The sequence below is a fragment of the Pyrgilauda ruficollis genome, unplaced genomic scaffold (genome assembly GCF_017590135.1).
Source record: "Pyrgilauda ruficollis isolate IOZ18807 unplaced genomic scaffold, ASM1759013v1 scaffold16, whole genome shotgun sequence".
Lineage (NCBI taxonomy): Eukaryota > Metazoa > Chordata > Aves > Passeriformes > Passeridae > Pyrgilauda > Pyrgilauda ruficollis.
In genome coordinates this window covers 3,283,829-3,303,341 of record NW_024514764.1, presented here as the reverse complement: position 1 = coordinate 3,303,341, position 19,513 = coordinate 3,283,829, and the positions used below count along the sequence as shown (strand labels likewise).

At 43.6% G+C, this 19,513-nt stretch overlaps 1 protein-coding gene across 4 annotated transcripts in view; it reads right to left on the bottom strand.

Annotated features, from left to right (window-relative positions):
• The window catches only part of MAD1L1 (mitotic arrest deficient 1 like 1), a 350,265-nt gene that overhangs the window by 195,526 nt on the left and 135,226 nt on the right, over positions 1-19,513 (bottom strand). For 2 of the 4 annotated variants that reach the window (XM_041462740.1, XM_041462739.1), the window contains exon 12: positions 11,903-12,043. In XM_041462740.1, coding sequence (XP_041318674.1) covers positions 11,903-12,043 — 141 coding nt within the window. Of the gene's footprint in view, positions 1-11,902; positions 12,044-14,320; positions 14,446-14,825; positions 14,953-19,513 lie in introns of those variants that run through there. The other 2 variants (XM_041462741.1, XM_041462742.1) reach the window with 2 other exon arrangements.

Below are 19,513 nucleotides of genomic sequence, written 5' to 3'. Positions count from 1 at the left end.
TTTATCTTACACGTGGTCCATTTGTTTCCCTTGGCCCTTCTGTTGAGACTGCCAAAGATGCCAGACAGGATGATATTTCTGAGATGTGGGTGTTTATCTTCTCTGAGTGAACCAAACAGCAATTCATTTCAGGAAAGCAATCCAGCAACTCACAATTGCTTCTTGCTCCAGCAAATGCAGCCTGACAAGGCAAAAGGTGAAAGTGCCTGATGGTCCCATTAGAAACCTTTGAGTTTCCTCACTTCTGAATGCCTGTTGAGCAAAACTGTGCTATAGAAACATGAGAGATCTCCACTTGGCAGGGGAAGGGAAGCAGTCAGGACATATGCCAAGATAATCTGTTATTAGCTCCTGCCACACAGGTGCAGGCTGTGTAGAACCACTCCTGCATGGCACCGTGGGATGCTCAGGGCTGGGAGCTCTGCTCCAGAGGCTCCTGGTGGAAAAGCACCATGGAGCATGACAGAGACCTCCTTCACATAAATACTTATGAGTAAGAATTGTCAACACCTGTATTTTTTAGCTTCTTTTCATGCTTCAATTGTCTTTCTTCGTAACCTAGCAGATAAACAGCTCCACAGATTTACCAGATTTACCTGTGCCTAAAAGTGCCTGACCCAGGGCAATGCCAGCTGCTTTGTCCCAGGCTGATACATTCCAAAATAGTGACTCACTCCCAGTGCAAGAGGCCTCAGAAGAAAGCTAGATAACTGTACATTGTTGTAGGTGTGACTATATTTGTGCAATGCAGCAGCCTCCAGATATTCATGAGGACTTGAGTGTGACCTTTCCTTTTCTCAGTCCCCTTTGCTGGCCAGAAAAAAAAGGCATAATCCAAAGAGCAAGTGGAATGTAATAGAAAATAATATCCACAATAATTGCAGTAATGTGTATAGTGTCGATGGGCTGTAGGAATTGGATACAAGGACTGTGGATCCTGCCTGGCCTAAATAAAGAGGTGCTCATTATCCTGAAAGGAAATGCCTCCACTTATGAATGAGAAGGTCACACTGCACTGGGAAGATAAATGTCATTTCTCTATACAGCTGTGATGGTCTCACTGTCTTCAAAAATTGACCTAAACAGCAAAGCAATAAAAAGCCTGTAGAATTAGCCTGGAACATTATTGTTTTGAGAGCGTAAAATCACTCATCTAGAGCTCTTTAGACATGCTTTCCCAGGAACACTTATATATGTGTACATGTGAATTTACATTGTGCCTTTTGGGAGTAATAATACATGAAAATAGTTAACTGACACTTTCAAACAAGCTTGGATGTGTTTGGTACCATGCATGTCGAAAGAATTTGAGACTCACCATGTATTTTACACAGCTGTACACATTCCCAGGAATTAAATCCATCTGCATAGGTAGTTTTGCACTCACCACAGCACCCCCCCTCAGCCCAGGCAGCCTCTGCCAAGCACAATGAGCAGCTTTAAATAAATACCATCCATAACGCCAACAACTCCTCTCTTTTCAGCAGCTCTGCAGGCTGCCATGCTGCAGCTGAGAGACAATTAAGTACACTCAGATGATCTTTAGGCACACAGCACAGAGCAATCCCCTCGGAGCAAAGGCAGCATCCATCCCCTCCAAGCAGGAGCAGCACTGGGGGCCAGGTACCCCCAGCCCAGGCTCTCTGAAGAGGGGGTGTCTCATTTCAGCAAGTGGGGAGCCCCTGCCCCTTCACACCCACACGTGTGCAAGGCAAATAACTAATGAACATTAGTCACTGCTGGTGTGTTCCCCCCCAGAGAAACAGGGGCTGTCACTGCAGATGTCACTCCTGCTGTCCCTGTCACCTTCCCTCATGCAAAAGGTCACAGAATGCTTCAGAACCAGCACCTGATTTTGCTAAGGTGGAGCTAGCCCCATGGAGGTCAAAGGAGCACATTTTATCAGAGTATTTGAGATAGCAGGGGCTGACCTATCCTAAGGCTGCATTTTTACTCATTAAATGACCTCCTCTAAAAGAGAATAAACCAGAAAGTGAAAAATTCTGCCTCCATATGTTAATTGAGAGTACTCAGAATAGAGTTGCCAAAGGTAGGGCTGGTAACAACTGGCCTAGCAATAATATCTGCCACAAAGATCACTGGTTTAGGGTCTCTGCCATCAGGTCAGATCCCGACTGCACTGCACAGCCTAGATTTTATGAAAAATTCAGAGTTTGTGGACTCTCAAGACATGCTTAAATAATTAATACAGATACAGACACTCATCATTTCTTTGTATATAAATAATGTACAGTGGTAACCTTTACACAAAGAAGCCTCAAACCCTCTCCCATTACACATGATATTCTACTTAAAATAACCTCCACAAAGTAATTGCTCTGTTCATGTTCATGGTTTCTGAACAGCTCATTGGGCTTTTATACACCATTAATACCATAACATATAATATATCAAGCTTCTTGTTGATTTTCTTTAAAAATAAAAAATACTTAGGTTTAGCAACTCTTCCAAGAATCAGCTTTCCAATGAAAATGAACAGTCTTGACAATTTTCTGAAAAGAAGTGAAGTCGATGCCACAAAAACCCCATTTGGGAGTCTGATGTGTGGAACACAGGCACAGGAACACAGAACAGATAAAAATCAATGTCTTAAGCCAGGAATCAGTTGTGTTTTTAATGTGGGCTTGAACAGAACTAGAAATCTGAGCGTACATCTGTCAAAACTGCAGCCATTAGAGCCGTTTAAACAAATTGAAAACATAAATCACATCAATATGTCAAATCGATGTGCCATGCATTTCATAGCCATGATACTGTCACCACAGCTGGATTCATGGCACGTGTGCTCTGCAGCACTGCCTGTTTTATTAAACAGCATAAATAAAATTCAAAAGAAAAATGTTAGAACTTGCATTACAGGGAGATCATGGCTTTCTCCACAACTCTTGACTTGGAGATTGTTTTGCTGAAAAGCTTTTAGTACCATCAAAGCACATTTGACATTAACACTGATTAAAGCAAATAGATAAATTGCAAAGCCTCTGAGAAAGCAGAATTGTTCCTTACAATTTACCTGGACCACCCCTGGACAGAGGAGATCTATATCAACAGCTTAGTTTTCATTCACAGCATGGTGAGAACTGCTATCAGCTGGGTTTTTCACTTACTCTGCTCCTAGCCTTATCCAAATATTAGTAGGCTGGTCACACTGAAGTGAAAAAGAAAAAGAGAAAAATAAAGAAAGAAACCCATGCACCTTCCTTTGAATTCTGTTCAAGTTTTGACTGGCAATGGTGCCATGCTCAAATTCAGGACCTTAACACAAACCAGGCTGAGGTGCTGGACAGCCCAGGCCATGGTGCAAGGCTGGGTGAACAGATGGGAGCAAACACAGCTCCTAACGTGGAGAAGTACTGAGGGTGACCAATTATGGCTGTTCTGAAACAAAACAGCTGCAATTGGCACTTGCATTTAGGCCCCATTCGACAAACTGCTCAGGCACTAGCTGAACCAGGCATTTTAGACTAATTAGTTCCCTGAAGAAACACCTCTTCTACTACTTGTAATTAAGGCCAAAATAAAGAATCAATGGGCTTCAAAAAGAAAACCAAGACAGCAACCACTGCTGTTCTAATTGCCACAATAACTAAAGTATTAAAGTGGATCTTATAATCCTTGCAAACTGCAAAGAGCAAGAGTGTTGGGATCCACAAGATCATGGGGACAAGCTTGTGTTGATGTTGTTTTCTCAAATAATTTTTTCTGTTTATATGTTAAAATGATTTGGTAACAGGATTTCAACAAAAGTCTGTAGCTGGACCCCACAGAAATGACTGGGCACAACTGTGCTGAGCCTGTGTGGAGGTCCCACAGGAAACCCTTGGAATCTTTACAGGATTTTTTTAACATATTTTTTTTCTGTTTTTAAACAGAAAATAATAATTAAAAATATAGATGGTGACTCTTACAGGTCACCATCATCATGAATTAAAAGATGACACGAAAACATTTACAGCTACATACTTTAAATCTTAAATTACTCAGTGATTATGCAATTATTCTGAAATGAAGCACTACAAATCACAGAATTCAAATCCAATGATTATAAAACTCAACAAATCTCAACAAGTTCAGAACATCTCAAGACTCCCAGAAAAGAGCTGTTTAATCTCATTAATACAACTCAGAGCTAGGGAACAGGTAAAATTTCTGTGTAAAACATTATCCTGATGTCTAATATTAGCTTTTACTTTTTTTTCAGGAGGTATTTATTTCCTTTCTCCCCAAAATTGTTTGGTTTCCATGGGCTGTTAAAGCTTTCATTGATGTGAGAAGGCGCCGAAGTAGCAGCTCTAACAAACAGGAGAACATTATTGGCCTCAGCCAGACTGACTCACCAAGAGTTCAAGAGATGAAAAGCACTGGCCTGAGACCCCTCTGGCAAACATAACCTAGACAAGCCCAGCTTCTAGTTCAGAGAGAAACTGGTCAGTCCTGGCCAATTCTCCCATTTTCCCAAATTCTTCAATTCTTAAAGAGTCAGGCACCAAAATATTTATCTGGTGGTTGAACCACACAAACACATACCAGCCACTTCATGAAACTGTGGGCTGGAAGTGCTCTAGAGGATGTGCCCCTGCCTGCCAGGAGATCCCATCAGCTCTTTCCAGAAAGGGACCATATTCCTTGGAAGTTGCTAGGAAACTTTAACCATTCCTGCCCAAGGCAAAGCAGATGTGTGGCACTGCAGTGACATGGGCTGTAGCTGCACAGTGCACGTGGCTCAGACCAGTGCTATCTCAAATCACCACACGTTCCAGCTTGGAAGAGATTCACAGAGGTTACATGTCTAAATTAAACACAGAAAGCAGTAGTCCTAATGTTGAAGGTTTCTCTAATGTTGGAAAGCAACACTGGAAAATGGTGCAAGTTCTAGAAGAATTTGACCAGCAACCTCTCTACTGCCTCCCATCCATCCCTCCACACTGCCTGCAGCAACAAGTGATGGAAATCAACATAGGAACATGCTTCTACTCTTTCAAAGCCTTTCCTCTGGAAAGCTGGAAGCTATCCATTCCTAATCCATTCCCCAAAGACCCTTAATTTGCCTTTTTCTGTCTTCTGCCTCAGAGGGAAGAGACATGCCATCACTGCTCTGCCTGTGCCCCAGTTCAGCCCCTGCTCCCCAGCTGCCCCTCGCAGCAGGAGGGGATTTGCACCACACTGCACAGAAGCAGCTCTTTAGCCATGTCTTTGCTGTGGATGGGGCCACTGCTCCCACTTCAAATGTATTCCTGCTTCTTCCTCCACCTAAAGACATCTAATTGCAGAGTCTGTATCTCTCGGCACAGGCGTGCAGGCTCTCCAGTGTAAAGCATTTGAAAGCTCTCAGCATCGCACAAAACGCTCTCCCCTGTTCTATTGTGGCAAATGTGACTCATAACTGCACCTCAGTTATCGGCTCTTTCCAATACATCAGGAAGAAAGAGCCCAATTTTAAATCTTCTGTAGGAATTTAGACACAGTTCATCTGTTTCTCATGTTTGCAACAGCCAGGGAGGGACATCTGACGCTAATCCAAATTCCTTAGGTCAAGCCTCTTTTGTGCTTGGTTATTCACAATGTCACCAGAAGAGGCTACAGGAGGATTTGTTCATACCAAGAGCATTTTTAGAGGAGCATTGTTGGGAAGAAGGGTGCTGCTGCTGGCACCTATCAATCTGCCAGGGCTGAAGTGAGTACTTAGAGCCTGAGTACAGGAGCAGTCCCACATCCTCTGAGATCAAACCTGGACAGCAGGACGATGATTTCAGCACAGTCTCACCGAGGCTGGGTGTGCTTCCTGCAGGCTTGAAGCACTCAGACAGCCAGAGCCCACCCTGAACTCCCTGCACTGCTAACACAGGTGATTGGTTATATTTATCATTACTGCACATCTTCACATGACAGAGTCAAGATGTGACCCAGCAAGAGAACAAGGGACAGAGTGCCACTGACTGCATCTGCACCAGGAGCGTGACTTTCAGCAAGAGGTGACAGCAATGACAGTTGTCTATCCCTGTCCTTACTGCACTTGAAGAACACAAGAGCTGCAGAGCTGGAAAATGTTTTTCTGTCCCCTGCATTTTAATGTACAGCCAAGAGGTAGAAGTGTCCTTGAGGCTGCTGGTCTGTTTGCAGCTGGGGGTATTTTTCTGGGGGCTTGTCCACAAAGCAGCTTTTTACAGGCTGGAGAAGTTGTCTCAGTTAATGATTCACCCTATGCAAGTTGGTGACAGGACATTCCATTTCCTGAGAATGATGGAGGTTGCTTCCAGTTAGCTGTGGTCCCTGGAAACTGCTGACTTTAAGCCATTCTTAAACTCTCAGAGCATCCACACACTAAAAATAGCTGCAACAATCTCCCTGTAGTGAAAACAATGCTGGTTTTGCAGAATATCTCCAGTGTAAGGAAGTGCCACGGACTGCTTCTCTTGATCAATTACTGACTTTCAGGACAGATCCAAAATGAGGAACCTCCTCAAAAAAATTAGGAGCAACTGAGTTTTAAAATCTAGTTTGACCAAACAAAAAGTTGCAGATACACAGAGACAGGATCTGCTGCATCATCAATTAGTTTTAAGAGTCACTGTCCTTCCACAGGGCAGGGACTGTCAACCTTTAACAAATCATTACACCTCTTGGTGACTTGGCTTCCTCATTTATATGATGTTTATTTGCCAGGTGTTCTCCCAAAACACAGCCATTGGCAAGTGTAGAAGGGAGGGGAGGAAATTAATGACTCACTGATTGATAAGGTCACTCAGGTCTGATGAAAATGAAACACGTGGAAGAACAGAGAACCAACATAATCCATTCTGCAGGACTGCCAGAGAACACAGGCCTGACCTGCTCCCCTTTAGCAAAGCCAAACAAATGCAGAGAACCTCAGTGGTTCCTGGGAAGGCTCGAGTCTGCCAAGAGATGCCAAAGCTTTGGGTCCAAAGTGCTATTTCAACAAGGTGTTTGCTTTGTCAGAAGATGATGCTCAGCCCTGTGGCTGTTCAGCAATCAGTGGCAGCTGATGCGTGGAGCATCTCAGCACCATCTCTAGAGAGAGCCTGTCTTCTCCCACAAGCCACAGATAAGATCTACAGTGACAGCAGAAGTCTGGGCAAGTGAAACATATGCCATTCTGGAGTGGCAGGAAAGCTCTAGTGATTCCAGTTTGCTCCTTATGGACATCCAAAGTGAGCAGAGTAATCATCTCACTGCTTCTTAAAAGTTGTCACTGAGCAAAAAAAAAGGTTGGATGGCAGCAGAGAGGTAGAGAAAGTAGGCAGGAGAAACCTGAAAATTAAAACAAACTCTTCTGTACCTTGCACAGATGGGAGGAAACGTCTCTGTAAAGTTCCCATCACCACAGAAGCCCCTTCTGCTGTGTAAAGGAGCAATCTACCTTTGAGGGGGAGAGGAAAGATGGCAAAGGAGCAAGATAAACACAAAGTGTGGATCAAAGGGAAGAAAAAAAATAAGGCAAAAAAAATGGAAAAGTGCTGATGGGGAAAGCTGGGTGAAAGACAAGGAAGAACTGTTAGCTGCTCAAATTAACATTTTAATGCATTCACTGTAAAATTTAAGCACTTTAAGCACTGGGGTGGATGCTGAGCAAACCCCCTTGGAAAGGAACAGATTGATGACTTAACACCACAAAATCAGCAAGGTCCAGGTTTCACCATCAGCAGATTCACTGCAGTTATCAGTGGCAGATAATGTGACAATATTTGGCCAATGAGTTTTGAGGTCACCAGTAATGCCTGTGATGGAAGAAAAGCACAGAACATATGGCATTTCATGTGCTGAAACTGTCAGACTCACAATTAACTGATTAGAGTGCATATGGTGCTCACAGACAGGGGAAATCTCTCAGTGTAAAAGATGCTGGAGACCATTGAAGGTGTCAGCATGAGTCTTCCTTGCAAATCTCTCTTCATTAAAGTTTCGTATGGAGCCAGGAGTGTTGTAATAAAATCACTATTAATGCAGTTATATTTATGATTATCTCCCTTTTGTGCAGCTGGATTTAACTTTTCAAACACTAAACTCCACATCAAAGCTTTTTCACAGTGGCTGCTGCATGCACAGAAGCTTTTTGTTTTGTCATATTTAGCTTGAAATTAAAAGCAATGAGAGCTAAGATGGTAAAAGTAAACCAAGACTGGCAAGAAAACTATTAATATGACCAGTATCAAAACAAAAATTCACTCTGCCATAGAAATACAGTTACATTTCTGTTAAAGTATTTATAACAGGCTGGCCAGGGACAAACTCATTCCCTCTCCAGTTCCAAAACACACTTTTAAAGAGATGGTGAGTGACACTTCATTAACCACGTGAAATGGGCTGACACAGCCTGCTTGCTTTTCCAGCCACCATTTCAGATGACATTTTTCTTTGCATCTCTCTGTGCTTTACATTCAACACTCTGTAAAACGATTCCTTGAGCCCCTCCAGCCTCATCAGCCCTGTGGAGGAGGGGGTTGAGCTGGGGGCAGTTCTGGGGAGGAGAAAGGAACTGTCCGTGTGTTTACATGTCCATGCATTACAGATCCAGCTGTTCTCATCCAGCATCAGTGAAAGGGATTTTAAAAGTTCTCCATCAGCCTCTCTTTGCCTTTCAGTCCTCTGCCCCATCAGGCTCTGACACGAGTGGTTCTTCTGCAGCATCACCTCTGAAATGATCTGGGATGAAAGCACCCTGCTGTATCCCAGTTTCTGGAAGGTGCCTGTGATCCAGGTGATGTCTGGTGCAGGCAGTGCAGTGCTCCCAGCAGCTCTCCTGCCAGCAAGGGCTGGGGCACAGCTCCCTCTTGTCCTACTCCATCCTCCCAGCAGACACCAGCCCTCACACACAGCCCCCTCCTGAGCTGGCACACTCCTCTCACATTCCCTCTGCTCTTTTTGGCAGCTTCCCAGCAAAGGACCTACCAGAGACCTCATCTCCTTAATGAGTTAAAAGCTGTTGCCTCAGCCCAAAATCTTCCCAGTCCCTCACAGCTTTCTCCTCTCTCTAACTGTATTGTCTCTATCACTCCATCTTCACCAGAGCTTCCTGCCCAAAATCTTCCCAGTCCCTCACAGCTTTCTCCTCTCTCTAACTGTATTATCTCTATCACTCCATCTTCACCAGAGATTGCTGCTGAAATGGATGGGGAAATCTCCCTTTCCAGAGTAAGGAAAAAGCCCTGTTAAGAACATCCCTTTTTCCTCCTTTGTTTTGTCAGAAGTAGTGTTTCTGGTAATGCCAGATTTAGACACAATAAACAAGAAAAAATAAATTATTAAGGGGTTCTCTTCAAGGGAACACAGATTTTGTTAAATTAAGTACTCTGTAGCAAAAATGTTTAAAAAGAAAAAAGGGGAAACACTAATAAAAAGTCATGGTTCATAGTGCAAATGTTAAGATTTATGAATAAAGCTGAAGGGCAGAACCCACAAAATGCAACAGAGGAGGATGGATTTGCCTCAGAGTCTTCTAGGGCTTTGTTAAACTCCAGAAGCCCCTGGACCACAGTGATACCTGGAGCCTCCCCAGCAGAGATGGGGCACACAGGGACTGTCCCCCACTGTCTGCTGGGTGCCAGAGACCCCTCTGTGGGCACCCACAGCAGCACATCCCCTGCTAGCTGGTGTTCTCAACTGTTTTCCACACTTCAGCCACACCAGCCTTCCAAAAAGTGTCAGCCAGGCCTTTTCAGCTCAAATCCATCCCTGTCCCTCTCTGCAGCCACCCCAGGCCTCCCCTGGATCTGTCTGGAATAGCTGTGCACTGGTTGCTTTGCTGGATGCTCCAAGGTGCCCCATCCCAGCAGTCCTGTGCTCCTCCCCAGCCCATCCACACCAGAGGCTCCCAGGATGCTCCAACCCTTCTGCCACACTGTTTTAAACATGTTCAATCTCCCTTTTCCTTCCCTCCTCCCCCCGAGAGGCTGTTTCTCCCACATCTCAAACACCTGAGGCTCCAAGGTGCCCCATCCCAGCAGTCTCCTCTGTTTGTGAGCTGAGTCATGCAGGTGTCAACATTTCCAAACCTCATGGGGAAGCTCAGCAGAGCTGGGAGGGTGCAGAGCATCAAGTCAGGAGTTACTAATAGCTGCCATCGACCATCTCAGCAGCTTTGATCTGCTGGCAGCTGATTACAGCTGCTGCTCCTGATGATGAAGCACCAGGGGTCCTGCCTGTACCTCAATTTCTCTTTCCAGTTTTCAAGTTTTTACTGCAACAAAACACTTCCCCCCAAAATTTCAAAACAGATGGGATTCAGCAGCCAATACTGCAGTCAGAAAGGCAAACACAATCAAGCTGAAGTGTAAAATTGTACTTTGGGAGGAAAATTTCAGGTCTTTGAATCCTCATTCTAGCAAAATCTTAGAGGTTGACATCACACACAACAAACCTCCAGAGAACACATCTCCTTTCTGAAATTTTCCATGTACCCCTTGATCCATATCCATGAAAATAAATGTAGAATTTGTTCCCTATAAATAATCAAAGGGATAGATCCAAATGGCTCCCATACTATTCCATGCTTTCATCTGAAGAAGAAAAGATAATTTGCTCTTGCCTGAAGACAACACAGCACACCTGACACATTCAAGGAAACAATTCAGAAAATGTTCCTGCAACAACCTAGAGCCACTGTTGGGAACAACTAAGGAAGCAGGATAAATCAGCCACCTCTCCCTTTATGTCAGCATCACTGACATCCCTGCTCTGTCTGCTGGGAAGCAACACAGTGTTTAAAAGACAAAACAGAGAAACATTCTGGGGCAGATGAATTCAGGCAGATTTCCATTTTATGTGGTGTTACCAGCTAACTTCTCTATCAGCTTGCCCAAAATTTTGCAGAATTTGTTTTCAGAGAAACAACAATGAAATGAATCTACACCAGCACACTGATCTACACCACGTTGTGCTGGCCTCAGGATTTAAAGATCACTGGAGCCAGTACTGCCTGAAATAAGTCCTCATCTCCCAACACAAGGAAAGACCATTTTTAAAGATGCCAGAAACGACAGAGTTTTGTGCAGAGTGAGACAGTTCTGTGTCACTCTGTGGCTTGAGCATGAACTCAAGGAGCAATTTCTACCATTCTACTCTATTTGAGTTATAGCACCTAAATCTACATGATGATGAAATTAGACATGAAAAAAAACTCACTTATGACTATTGTAAAGCCTGATGTAATAAAACTGCCAAGCTTTAAGATCACAGATATATCCCAAATATTTCAACTCATAACCACAAAGCCCATTCCACTAAGCACAACAGAAGAGAGGAACAATTTGGCCAGTACAGGTTAACTTCAGCTCACCACAGTCACATTTCAGATTCCAAATTTTCAAAAAGAGAACTAAGAATTCCTTTCAGAAATACTTCTATCTTTGGACAGAATGTTTTCTTTCTTAGAGAAAACCTAGTAAAAAGCACTTAATAGTGACCAGTATTCTGGGGTTTTTCAGGCCCAAGGGTGAAGAACTTACAGCAGACACACACTTTACTTCTTCAACCCATAAGTAAAGCTGTTATAAACACAAGTTGCTCACATTGTGTACAGCAGGGCCTGGATTACACATGTGATAGAGTGAATCTCTTTGACTACACCACAGAGAAGACCCCACACCTGCTACCCCTTCACAACCCTTTCACCACAGGGAGTGGTTGCCCCTCCAGCCACGCAGTGCAGCACAGCACACTCAGCACACCCGAAGATGATTGTTCTTGGCTTGTGCCAGCCTCAGCTGCAGAGCAATAACTTGTGGCTCTTACTGATCCTGGAATTTCGGAGCGTGAACACTGCAAATCTGGCTCCTGCGAGAGCAGATCCCGTCACCAGGCAACTCAGTCTTAGAGATCTCAACTCCTCCACCCCTGGGGGTAGAGCAGGATGCTGCTTTATTACCTCCAGCTCGGTGTTGTGAGCGTGCAGCTTCTGCACCATGTCCTCGGCCTCGCGCATGCGGCGGCTCAGCTGCGGCGAGTGCTCCGCCGGGGTCAGCTCGCTGTCGTACGACTCCAGGATCGCGCGCATCCCGTCACGCTCCTGCAGGGAACAACAGCAGAGCACCCAGGGATGAAGGACCAGACCATGCACCCTGACAGGAACAACAGCAAAACACCCAGGGATGAAGGACCAGACCATGCACCCTGACAGGAACAACAGCAGAACACCCAGGGATGAAGGCACAAACCACACACCCTGACAGACACAGCACCAAAACACTCAGGGATTGTTGGACAATTCCCTTTCCTGGCCCAGAGATGGGGCAACTGAGAGGTGTTTTAAAAACCTGTATTCCATTTACAGTCTCATGAGAAGGGTGAGACAATACAGATATTATAATTCACACCATCACAGTCAGAAGCCAACTATTTCCTAATTACAATACACTACATAAGTGTTTCTTGGCCTATCAGCTTTTTGCCACACCATGCTTTAGAGGCCTTAAAGCCAATTATCTAAAACTACCCCTCGTGGGTCCTACTACAATGCACCTTTCATAGTTCTATTTCTCCAAAGTATCTAGTTTTATTTGCAAGGCCGTCCTTTGAAACTTGTTTCTAGCTCCATTTCTCTCTCAACAATATCTGTCCTATTCCATGGCATTTCTAAGTCAGCATTTCTTATCTCAAAGTTTGCATACAGATGCATAGCATGGGCCTAGAGAACTGTCTACAAACCAATTTCCCACATGGGATAAAGGCCCAGACCACACACCCTGCCAGGAACAGCAGCAGGTACTTCTAGGGATAAAGCTCCACAGCGTGCTCCGAGAGCCTTCTGCATCTTTGCCCACTTTGTTCTTTTGTACAGCAACTCAACTCTGATGGATGCATGCTCATCATCTTCATATCAGCATCAAGGCACAGATGAACACACAGTTCTAATAAAATAAATGTTGCTACTGTGAAAACTGAAAAATTAGACTTTCTTGTGTCTATAAAACCCCACATCCTTTGCAGGAAAGCAACATACAGACACTCTAACAAGCAGATGGCAACTGAAAACAGAGCCTGCCTTCTTCCTGGAGACACTCTTCTAATTCAACATGGCTGAATGGGTTTCCTCAGCAAAATATTTAGTGTTGTACTTGACATTTTCCCTGCCAGAGCCTCAGCAAAAAAAGAACAGAATTGTCACAACAGAAATGAAACAGATTTGACATCGAACAAAGTGGCTGAGAGCAAATATCCTCAAAATGGTATGTGACTTATCACTTGTTAGATGCTGCAACACTCAGTGCTTGTAACAAACATTTTTTCAGAGGTTAATGTCTGGCAGGCAGTGTTTGGCTCACTTCTCTGTCTACTGGCAATTATAACCAGGCATTTGCAGAGAAAGACAAACAGAAGGAGCCTTCTCCTCTCCCTGACAGCAGCTCCCCAACTACAAGGCTTGGGCTCAGAGCTAAACATAAAACTTTTTGTGTGGGCTACTGGCTGAAATATTCCTAATGCATTCCCAGCTTCAGAAGCACCTAATGCCTCCCTCCCAGGCACTGATGGAAAAGAAGAATGAGGACAAAAGGAAAATTAGAAGAAGCCAGGTATGTTTAAGGAGGTGGCTGGTCACACTGCAATATGCACACAGGGATAAGCAGCTGGATGAAGAATTTTATCTTTTGACTGCATGGAAGAACCTTGGTGCTTATGAGGCTACAGAACAGGGCCAAAGCAGCACAGGCCCCTGGCATAAATCCAAATTGCCAAAACTCTGAGGAAACCTGAGCAGTGCTGCCCACCTTTCACTGCTGAAGTTTGCTACCTCCCCTGCTACACAAATACAGGAACAGTCTGGACAAACCAGCTCCTTGCTGGGAATTCTGCAATCACAGACAAAGTAATATCAGATCACTGGGCTGTGCTGTTCACAGTCAGCCCAGGCCAGTGCAGCACTTCATAAACCCAGCTGCACTGAAAAGCTTCACTTGGGCAAATCAGGAATTGGTGGGCAGGAAAAAGGGTCCTTTCCCCTACACCCCTAAATGCAAAAGACTGTATTTCAGATAGTGAAGGTAACCAGCTCAGCCCAGATACAAAGGTTATCTCCTCCTTCCAAATCTAAAGGTCAAAGACTGAATGTGGATAGCAAGTGTCCATGTGGGAAGGGAAGGAACATTCAAATTCAAGGTGTGACAACAAGACTGGGGGCACTGCCAGAGGTACAGTGTGTTCAGAGCACGTCATGGACTGAAAGGTCAGCCAAGACAGTTGGGTTGGTCGGCAGGGAAAAGGACCCCAAGACTGAAGGACAGCCTGGGGCTAGAGGAACTGAGTTAATAAAATTATAAAGAAAAACAGGTTTTAACATAAATAGTACCAGCAGTTGTTTCCAGCTCCTAGCCCAGGTTTGACTGAAGAGAAATATTTTTCCAGGGAAATAGTTTTGCCATAGTTTAGAACTGTTCATCTGACAGACACACGAAAGGAAATACCTCCACATTACTGAAAAAGAAGAAAACCCAAATGCAGTCACACCTGCCTTGTAATGAACTTGTTAAGCAGAGAAGAAGCAGGACAGGATCTCTCCATCCTCCTGTTCCCCCTCCAGTACCCACAGACATCACTCCAGTCTGGAGTGCACTCTCCATAAGGCAAACTGCTTTTGCCTGGGAGATGAATTCTATCCCCCACTTACAGCCAAATCACTTTCTAGAGCACAGAAGAGAACATAATGACAGCATTTAGTGAAGGTATTGGTTTGAGCTTTGCATGTTGCTGCAATTAGATTTGCAATTACAGCATCCTCTCTCCTTCTCTGCATTCTGAGCTCCTCTGCTGCCCTAATTTTCTCCTAAGCAACTTTCACCCATGTGATAACTTACCACTGCTATGTTCTTTCTGTTGCAGCAGAGGCAGTCCCAAAATCCTTGGTGTTTTTTCAAAAGCAAACAGGACCCCTGGCAGCTCCCATCACACTTGGCTTTCAATTAACTGTTGAATATGAGCTCATTTTAGTCATGCCCATCAAGACCACAGCAGCTCCTGGGCTGTTGAGTACAAGGAGGACACAACCTTCCTGGGAAAACTGCATGGGAGCATGACCAATCCCACAGGCTGTCCTTCCCCTAAAATCAACCACAGCCCTTGCCCTTCAAAACATCTCTCTAAACAAAGAGTAAACTTGTCAAGAAAAAAAAAATCACACATGGTAAACACAGCAGAAGCTGTATTGGGGAAAAAAAAATTCTGAAAAGCTGGACTAAAGGGTGGCACAATTAAACACTTGATCCTGGAGTTTACTTAGTCTCTTTAATTATTTCTAAATATTAATACTGTTAGTGAAATCAATTCTCAGCTTCCAAGTGATCCCCAGCTCCATTCTTTAAATTTCTCCCCATCAAGAGCACTTACTAAAAGCTTTTCCCTCCCTCCTAAAGATCTTGTTAGTTTGGCAGGAAACAGAAGTTCTTGTTGAGAAGTCCTCTGTCTAAAAAGATTCTCTAAAATGTAATCCTAATTTAGTAATTGCTGCAGTATTTCCTCATTCTTCCCGACCCATCAAAATCTCCCCAGGCACTTTCAGATGCCCTTTCTAACCTTATTCTAATACAGCTGCTTTGCTGCTTCCTCTCTGGAGAGTATTCATCAGAATTACTAAAAAGCAGTTCCTCTGGGAATTTCCAGAATTTACCCAGCACAGGGTAAATCTCTGCTAACTCACCATGGCCCTACCCTGGCACGATTCCAGATGATCTTTACCTTACCAGTTTTAAATCAACACTTGAACAGAAATGTAGCTCATTCCAAACATCCCCTAAATGCAGAATAATAATTCTGATGTTCATTACAAACCTAGGAAATTAATGCCCCACAGCAAACCCTGGTGCTGCAGCTTGCAGCTGTGTTTGAGGAGATGTAAGTTTGAAAAAGAGGAAGGATAGTGATTTTTCAAAGGTTGAACAGTTTCCCTTCCTTCTGCCAGCACCAGCCCATTCATCAAATAAATATTCCTCCCACTATTGCATAAGTAACTAAGAAGAAAACACATTTTATAATTTGAACCAGAAACTAGAGCTAATCCCTTGAAAATCTGCTATGGGAAAGAACAGGATGGCACCTCTGCAAAAGATGAAGCTTCTGCCCAGTCCTCCCACCAGCTCCTCTACTCCCTCTGTGTAAAACCAAAATTTGACCTGGCTGACAAGTAGTTTGAAGCTCAGAGAAAGTTCCTTTCTGCAGCCATTACACCCCAGAGTGGTTTAGGAACAGCAGGAATACAAGTGGGGTCATCCAGGACATTTGGGTTAATTTTAGGGAAAGAACTAAGAAGGATTCACATAAGCACCATCATCATCATCACTGCAACCATCAACCCCCCAGTCACTGCAGCACTGCACATCACAGGGGCAGCCCACAGACACCTGCACACTGAGGAGCATCAGAGCCACTCCTGCCTGGGTGTGGGAAGCAGCTGAAGAGTAAAACATAGCCAAAAAAACCCTAAAAAGGTGCCTGACCCTATATACATACATATAAGTTCAGGCCCTTCCTCTGCTGCTGCTCGTTAGCCCCTCTTCAAACACACACACCCCATTCACCACAGACTTTCTAATTAGTTGAAGAAAAGAAAAATCAATAAGAAAGAAATTAAAGTTACAAATCTAGCTGAAGTCAGTCACACACCCAGGGAAAATGTGTTCCTGGGGTAAAGTTTATCTAGTGTCATAATTTTATTGAAATCCTATATCTTCCTATTGACTTTTATCGTTTCAAGCTGGATGCCAGAGTTATCATTATTAGAGTCTCAGGGTTGCTCGCAGGCCTGAGGTTCGAGGTGGCTTTTTTTATTTTTTTCCTTTTATAAACAAGCTGTAATTGTCTGGTTTATTGATCAATAAATCTTTCAAGTGCCTCTCTTCACCCCGCTTCTGTTCTGGTGAGTCTCCTGCACCATTCTCTGCAAGAAAACACAGGGTTGTTGTTTTTTAAAGAACAGATTGCTTTGTCATTAGCAATGAGGGAGCAGGAATTGTGCCGGTCAGTTCCAATAATGGCTTTTTAATGACACATTCTAGTCACAGTAAAATCTGCTTTATTTCCACACGAGTGAACTCTGACTATTAATCCACAACCCAACACCACAGCTCTCTTGCTCTCTCACTTGTGCACAGGTTAGAGCCTGGCAGAGGAGACAGACTCTGTGCAGTGGAATCAGAATGGTATTTTGTAGAATATTTCCCTTCCCACTTGGTGCTTTTTTGATGGTACAGAAATATTTCAAGTATTACATCAGCTTTTTGTTTAATTAATGATAATTTTTGAGGAATGTTAACAGGCTGCTTCATTATCAGAAATCAGTGGCAAGATTTCTTCCCCCTCCTCTTCATCTTCAGGCTCCTAAATCCAAATTAGTTGTAATAAGGAAAAATTTCAAGACTGAAGAAAGATATGGAGCTTCAACATCAAACAGATGCTATTTTCAATCAGGTATAATTTAGCTAACTATTTCTCATAAAAACACAAATAAAAGAGAGAGATGACTGTGTAACAGAGGTCTGGGCTTTCTGGTTTTAAACTAATATATAGAAGAAGGGAGATGGCAAGCAGGGCTTGACCAGATGCTTAACATCAGTAAAATTAGTGAGAGGCGCAGGAATATAAACCAAAAATATGGTTAGAAATAACTGAAGAATACTTAAATATATTAGACTGCATCAGCACGTACCGACAAAATACATTCTTAGGTTACTTGATAAAATTAATCACATTAATCTCTGGTCCATGAGCAACTACCTTTGAGGAGCTCACAAATGTTAAGACAGCAACTGAAAACAGGACAGACAGACCCAACCTTATAAGAGAAGGATGGATGAGAGGGTACAGATTCTGGCAATTATAAATCACTTCAATATTTTGGTATCTCATAAAATACTTGAAAAACACATTAACAATCAAATTGCAAGCAGCTAGAAAAGAATTAAGGACAAGAAACAATCAACTGAGCCTTAATATGAATAATATGAAAGCAGTCTAATTTCCTTCTTTGACAGGTAAATTGTCTACTGAATAAAGGCAAATAATAAATGTGATAAATCTTAACTGCAGTGATGTGTTTATCAAAGAGGAGAATTACAATTCAACAACATCTCTGTAATTCAGAGGGATGAGTTTGTATCAGGGTGTTGAAGCTCATGGAAACAAAGCACAGAGCTCTGAGTGTGGCAGCAGAGCCACCAGGCACCACGACCAGGCTGCAGCATCACTGGGAATCTGCCCCTTCCCAGGGCTGCCTGTTTGTGCCTTCCTGATGGGAACATGTGCAGCCCTCTCCAGCTTCACCAGGATACACCCTGTGCCCTACAAAAAGCATTGACCGGGGAATGGGAACAGGGATGTTGACAATTTACAGGTTCTGCCCCAGTCTGAGGGCTGTTAAGCCTTACTTTGGAAGTAAAGCTTAGCTAAAATCCTGCTGTCTTATAGAAAGTGTAGTGGCAAAAGCAAAGCAAAGCAACAGCAAGGCCCAGGAAGCACCAGCCCTGCAGGGACAGCTGGGGCTAAAGACACGCTGGGTCAGACTTGGCTCTTATCCCTTAGCCCCCTCTTGGAGCATTGCTAATTAGCACAGGAGCTAATGGACTCTTCCAGAACAAAAACCAGCCAAACAAAACCAGCAAAAGTTAAATTACCAGAAACTTCTCAACCCCTCCTTGCCTTCAGCAGCAACTATGATGACCAGAAGGCAAATGGTTCCCCGTCCTCTTAGCACTCTCATCTTCCGTACAAATCATCCTTAAGCCAACATTTTCTACTCCCAAGCAGACAAACAGCTTCCTCCTCAGCTGCAGCCATTTCCCAACACTTCTCTCTGTGGCTGACCTATTTTCACATTACTTTGCAAATCAGAACTGACTGAAGACGCATATGTATACACACACCATTGACTTTCTACTCAAGACCTCAATTAAAACACCATTTACAAAAAAAACCTGTTAACTTCATAAAAATAAAAACATCCAGCAGCTTTCCCTATCCTTGCACTGACAAGACCATTAGGAAATATATTTTAAAGTATCCTTAATTCTTGAATGTGACTGTCTATGTATCAACACTCTGCTTGTGTTTTTGCCCCTCAAGCCAACATAAAGTTATTGCAGGAATCTAAAGATGGATTTAACCCCTAAAGAAGCCTTTCAGATGTGCTGTGCCCCACAACTAAGGCTTCTCCAAGAAAATTAAATATACCTTCTTTTGAAGTCCAAGTACCTCCCATCCATGCCTAACAGGACAGGTCAGAAAAGCTGCTGTACATAACCACAGGCACACAGCAAACCAGGAATCCCTGTGTGTCCCACCATCTCTCTGCAAGGAATGGCTTTCATCTGATTTCTAACACTCTTAGAGCCATTCCTTGCTAGGAAAGTCAGGTTATCATTCAGGCTGAAAAGCAACTTTCATCCTGAGGCTGGAAATCTGGAGAAAGCAACAACTCAGGGAAACTGTGGTGGGAAGAGGGCACAATCAGGGAGAGAGCATGAGAGAGATGATCCAAGACTCATTTTAGGTGCCA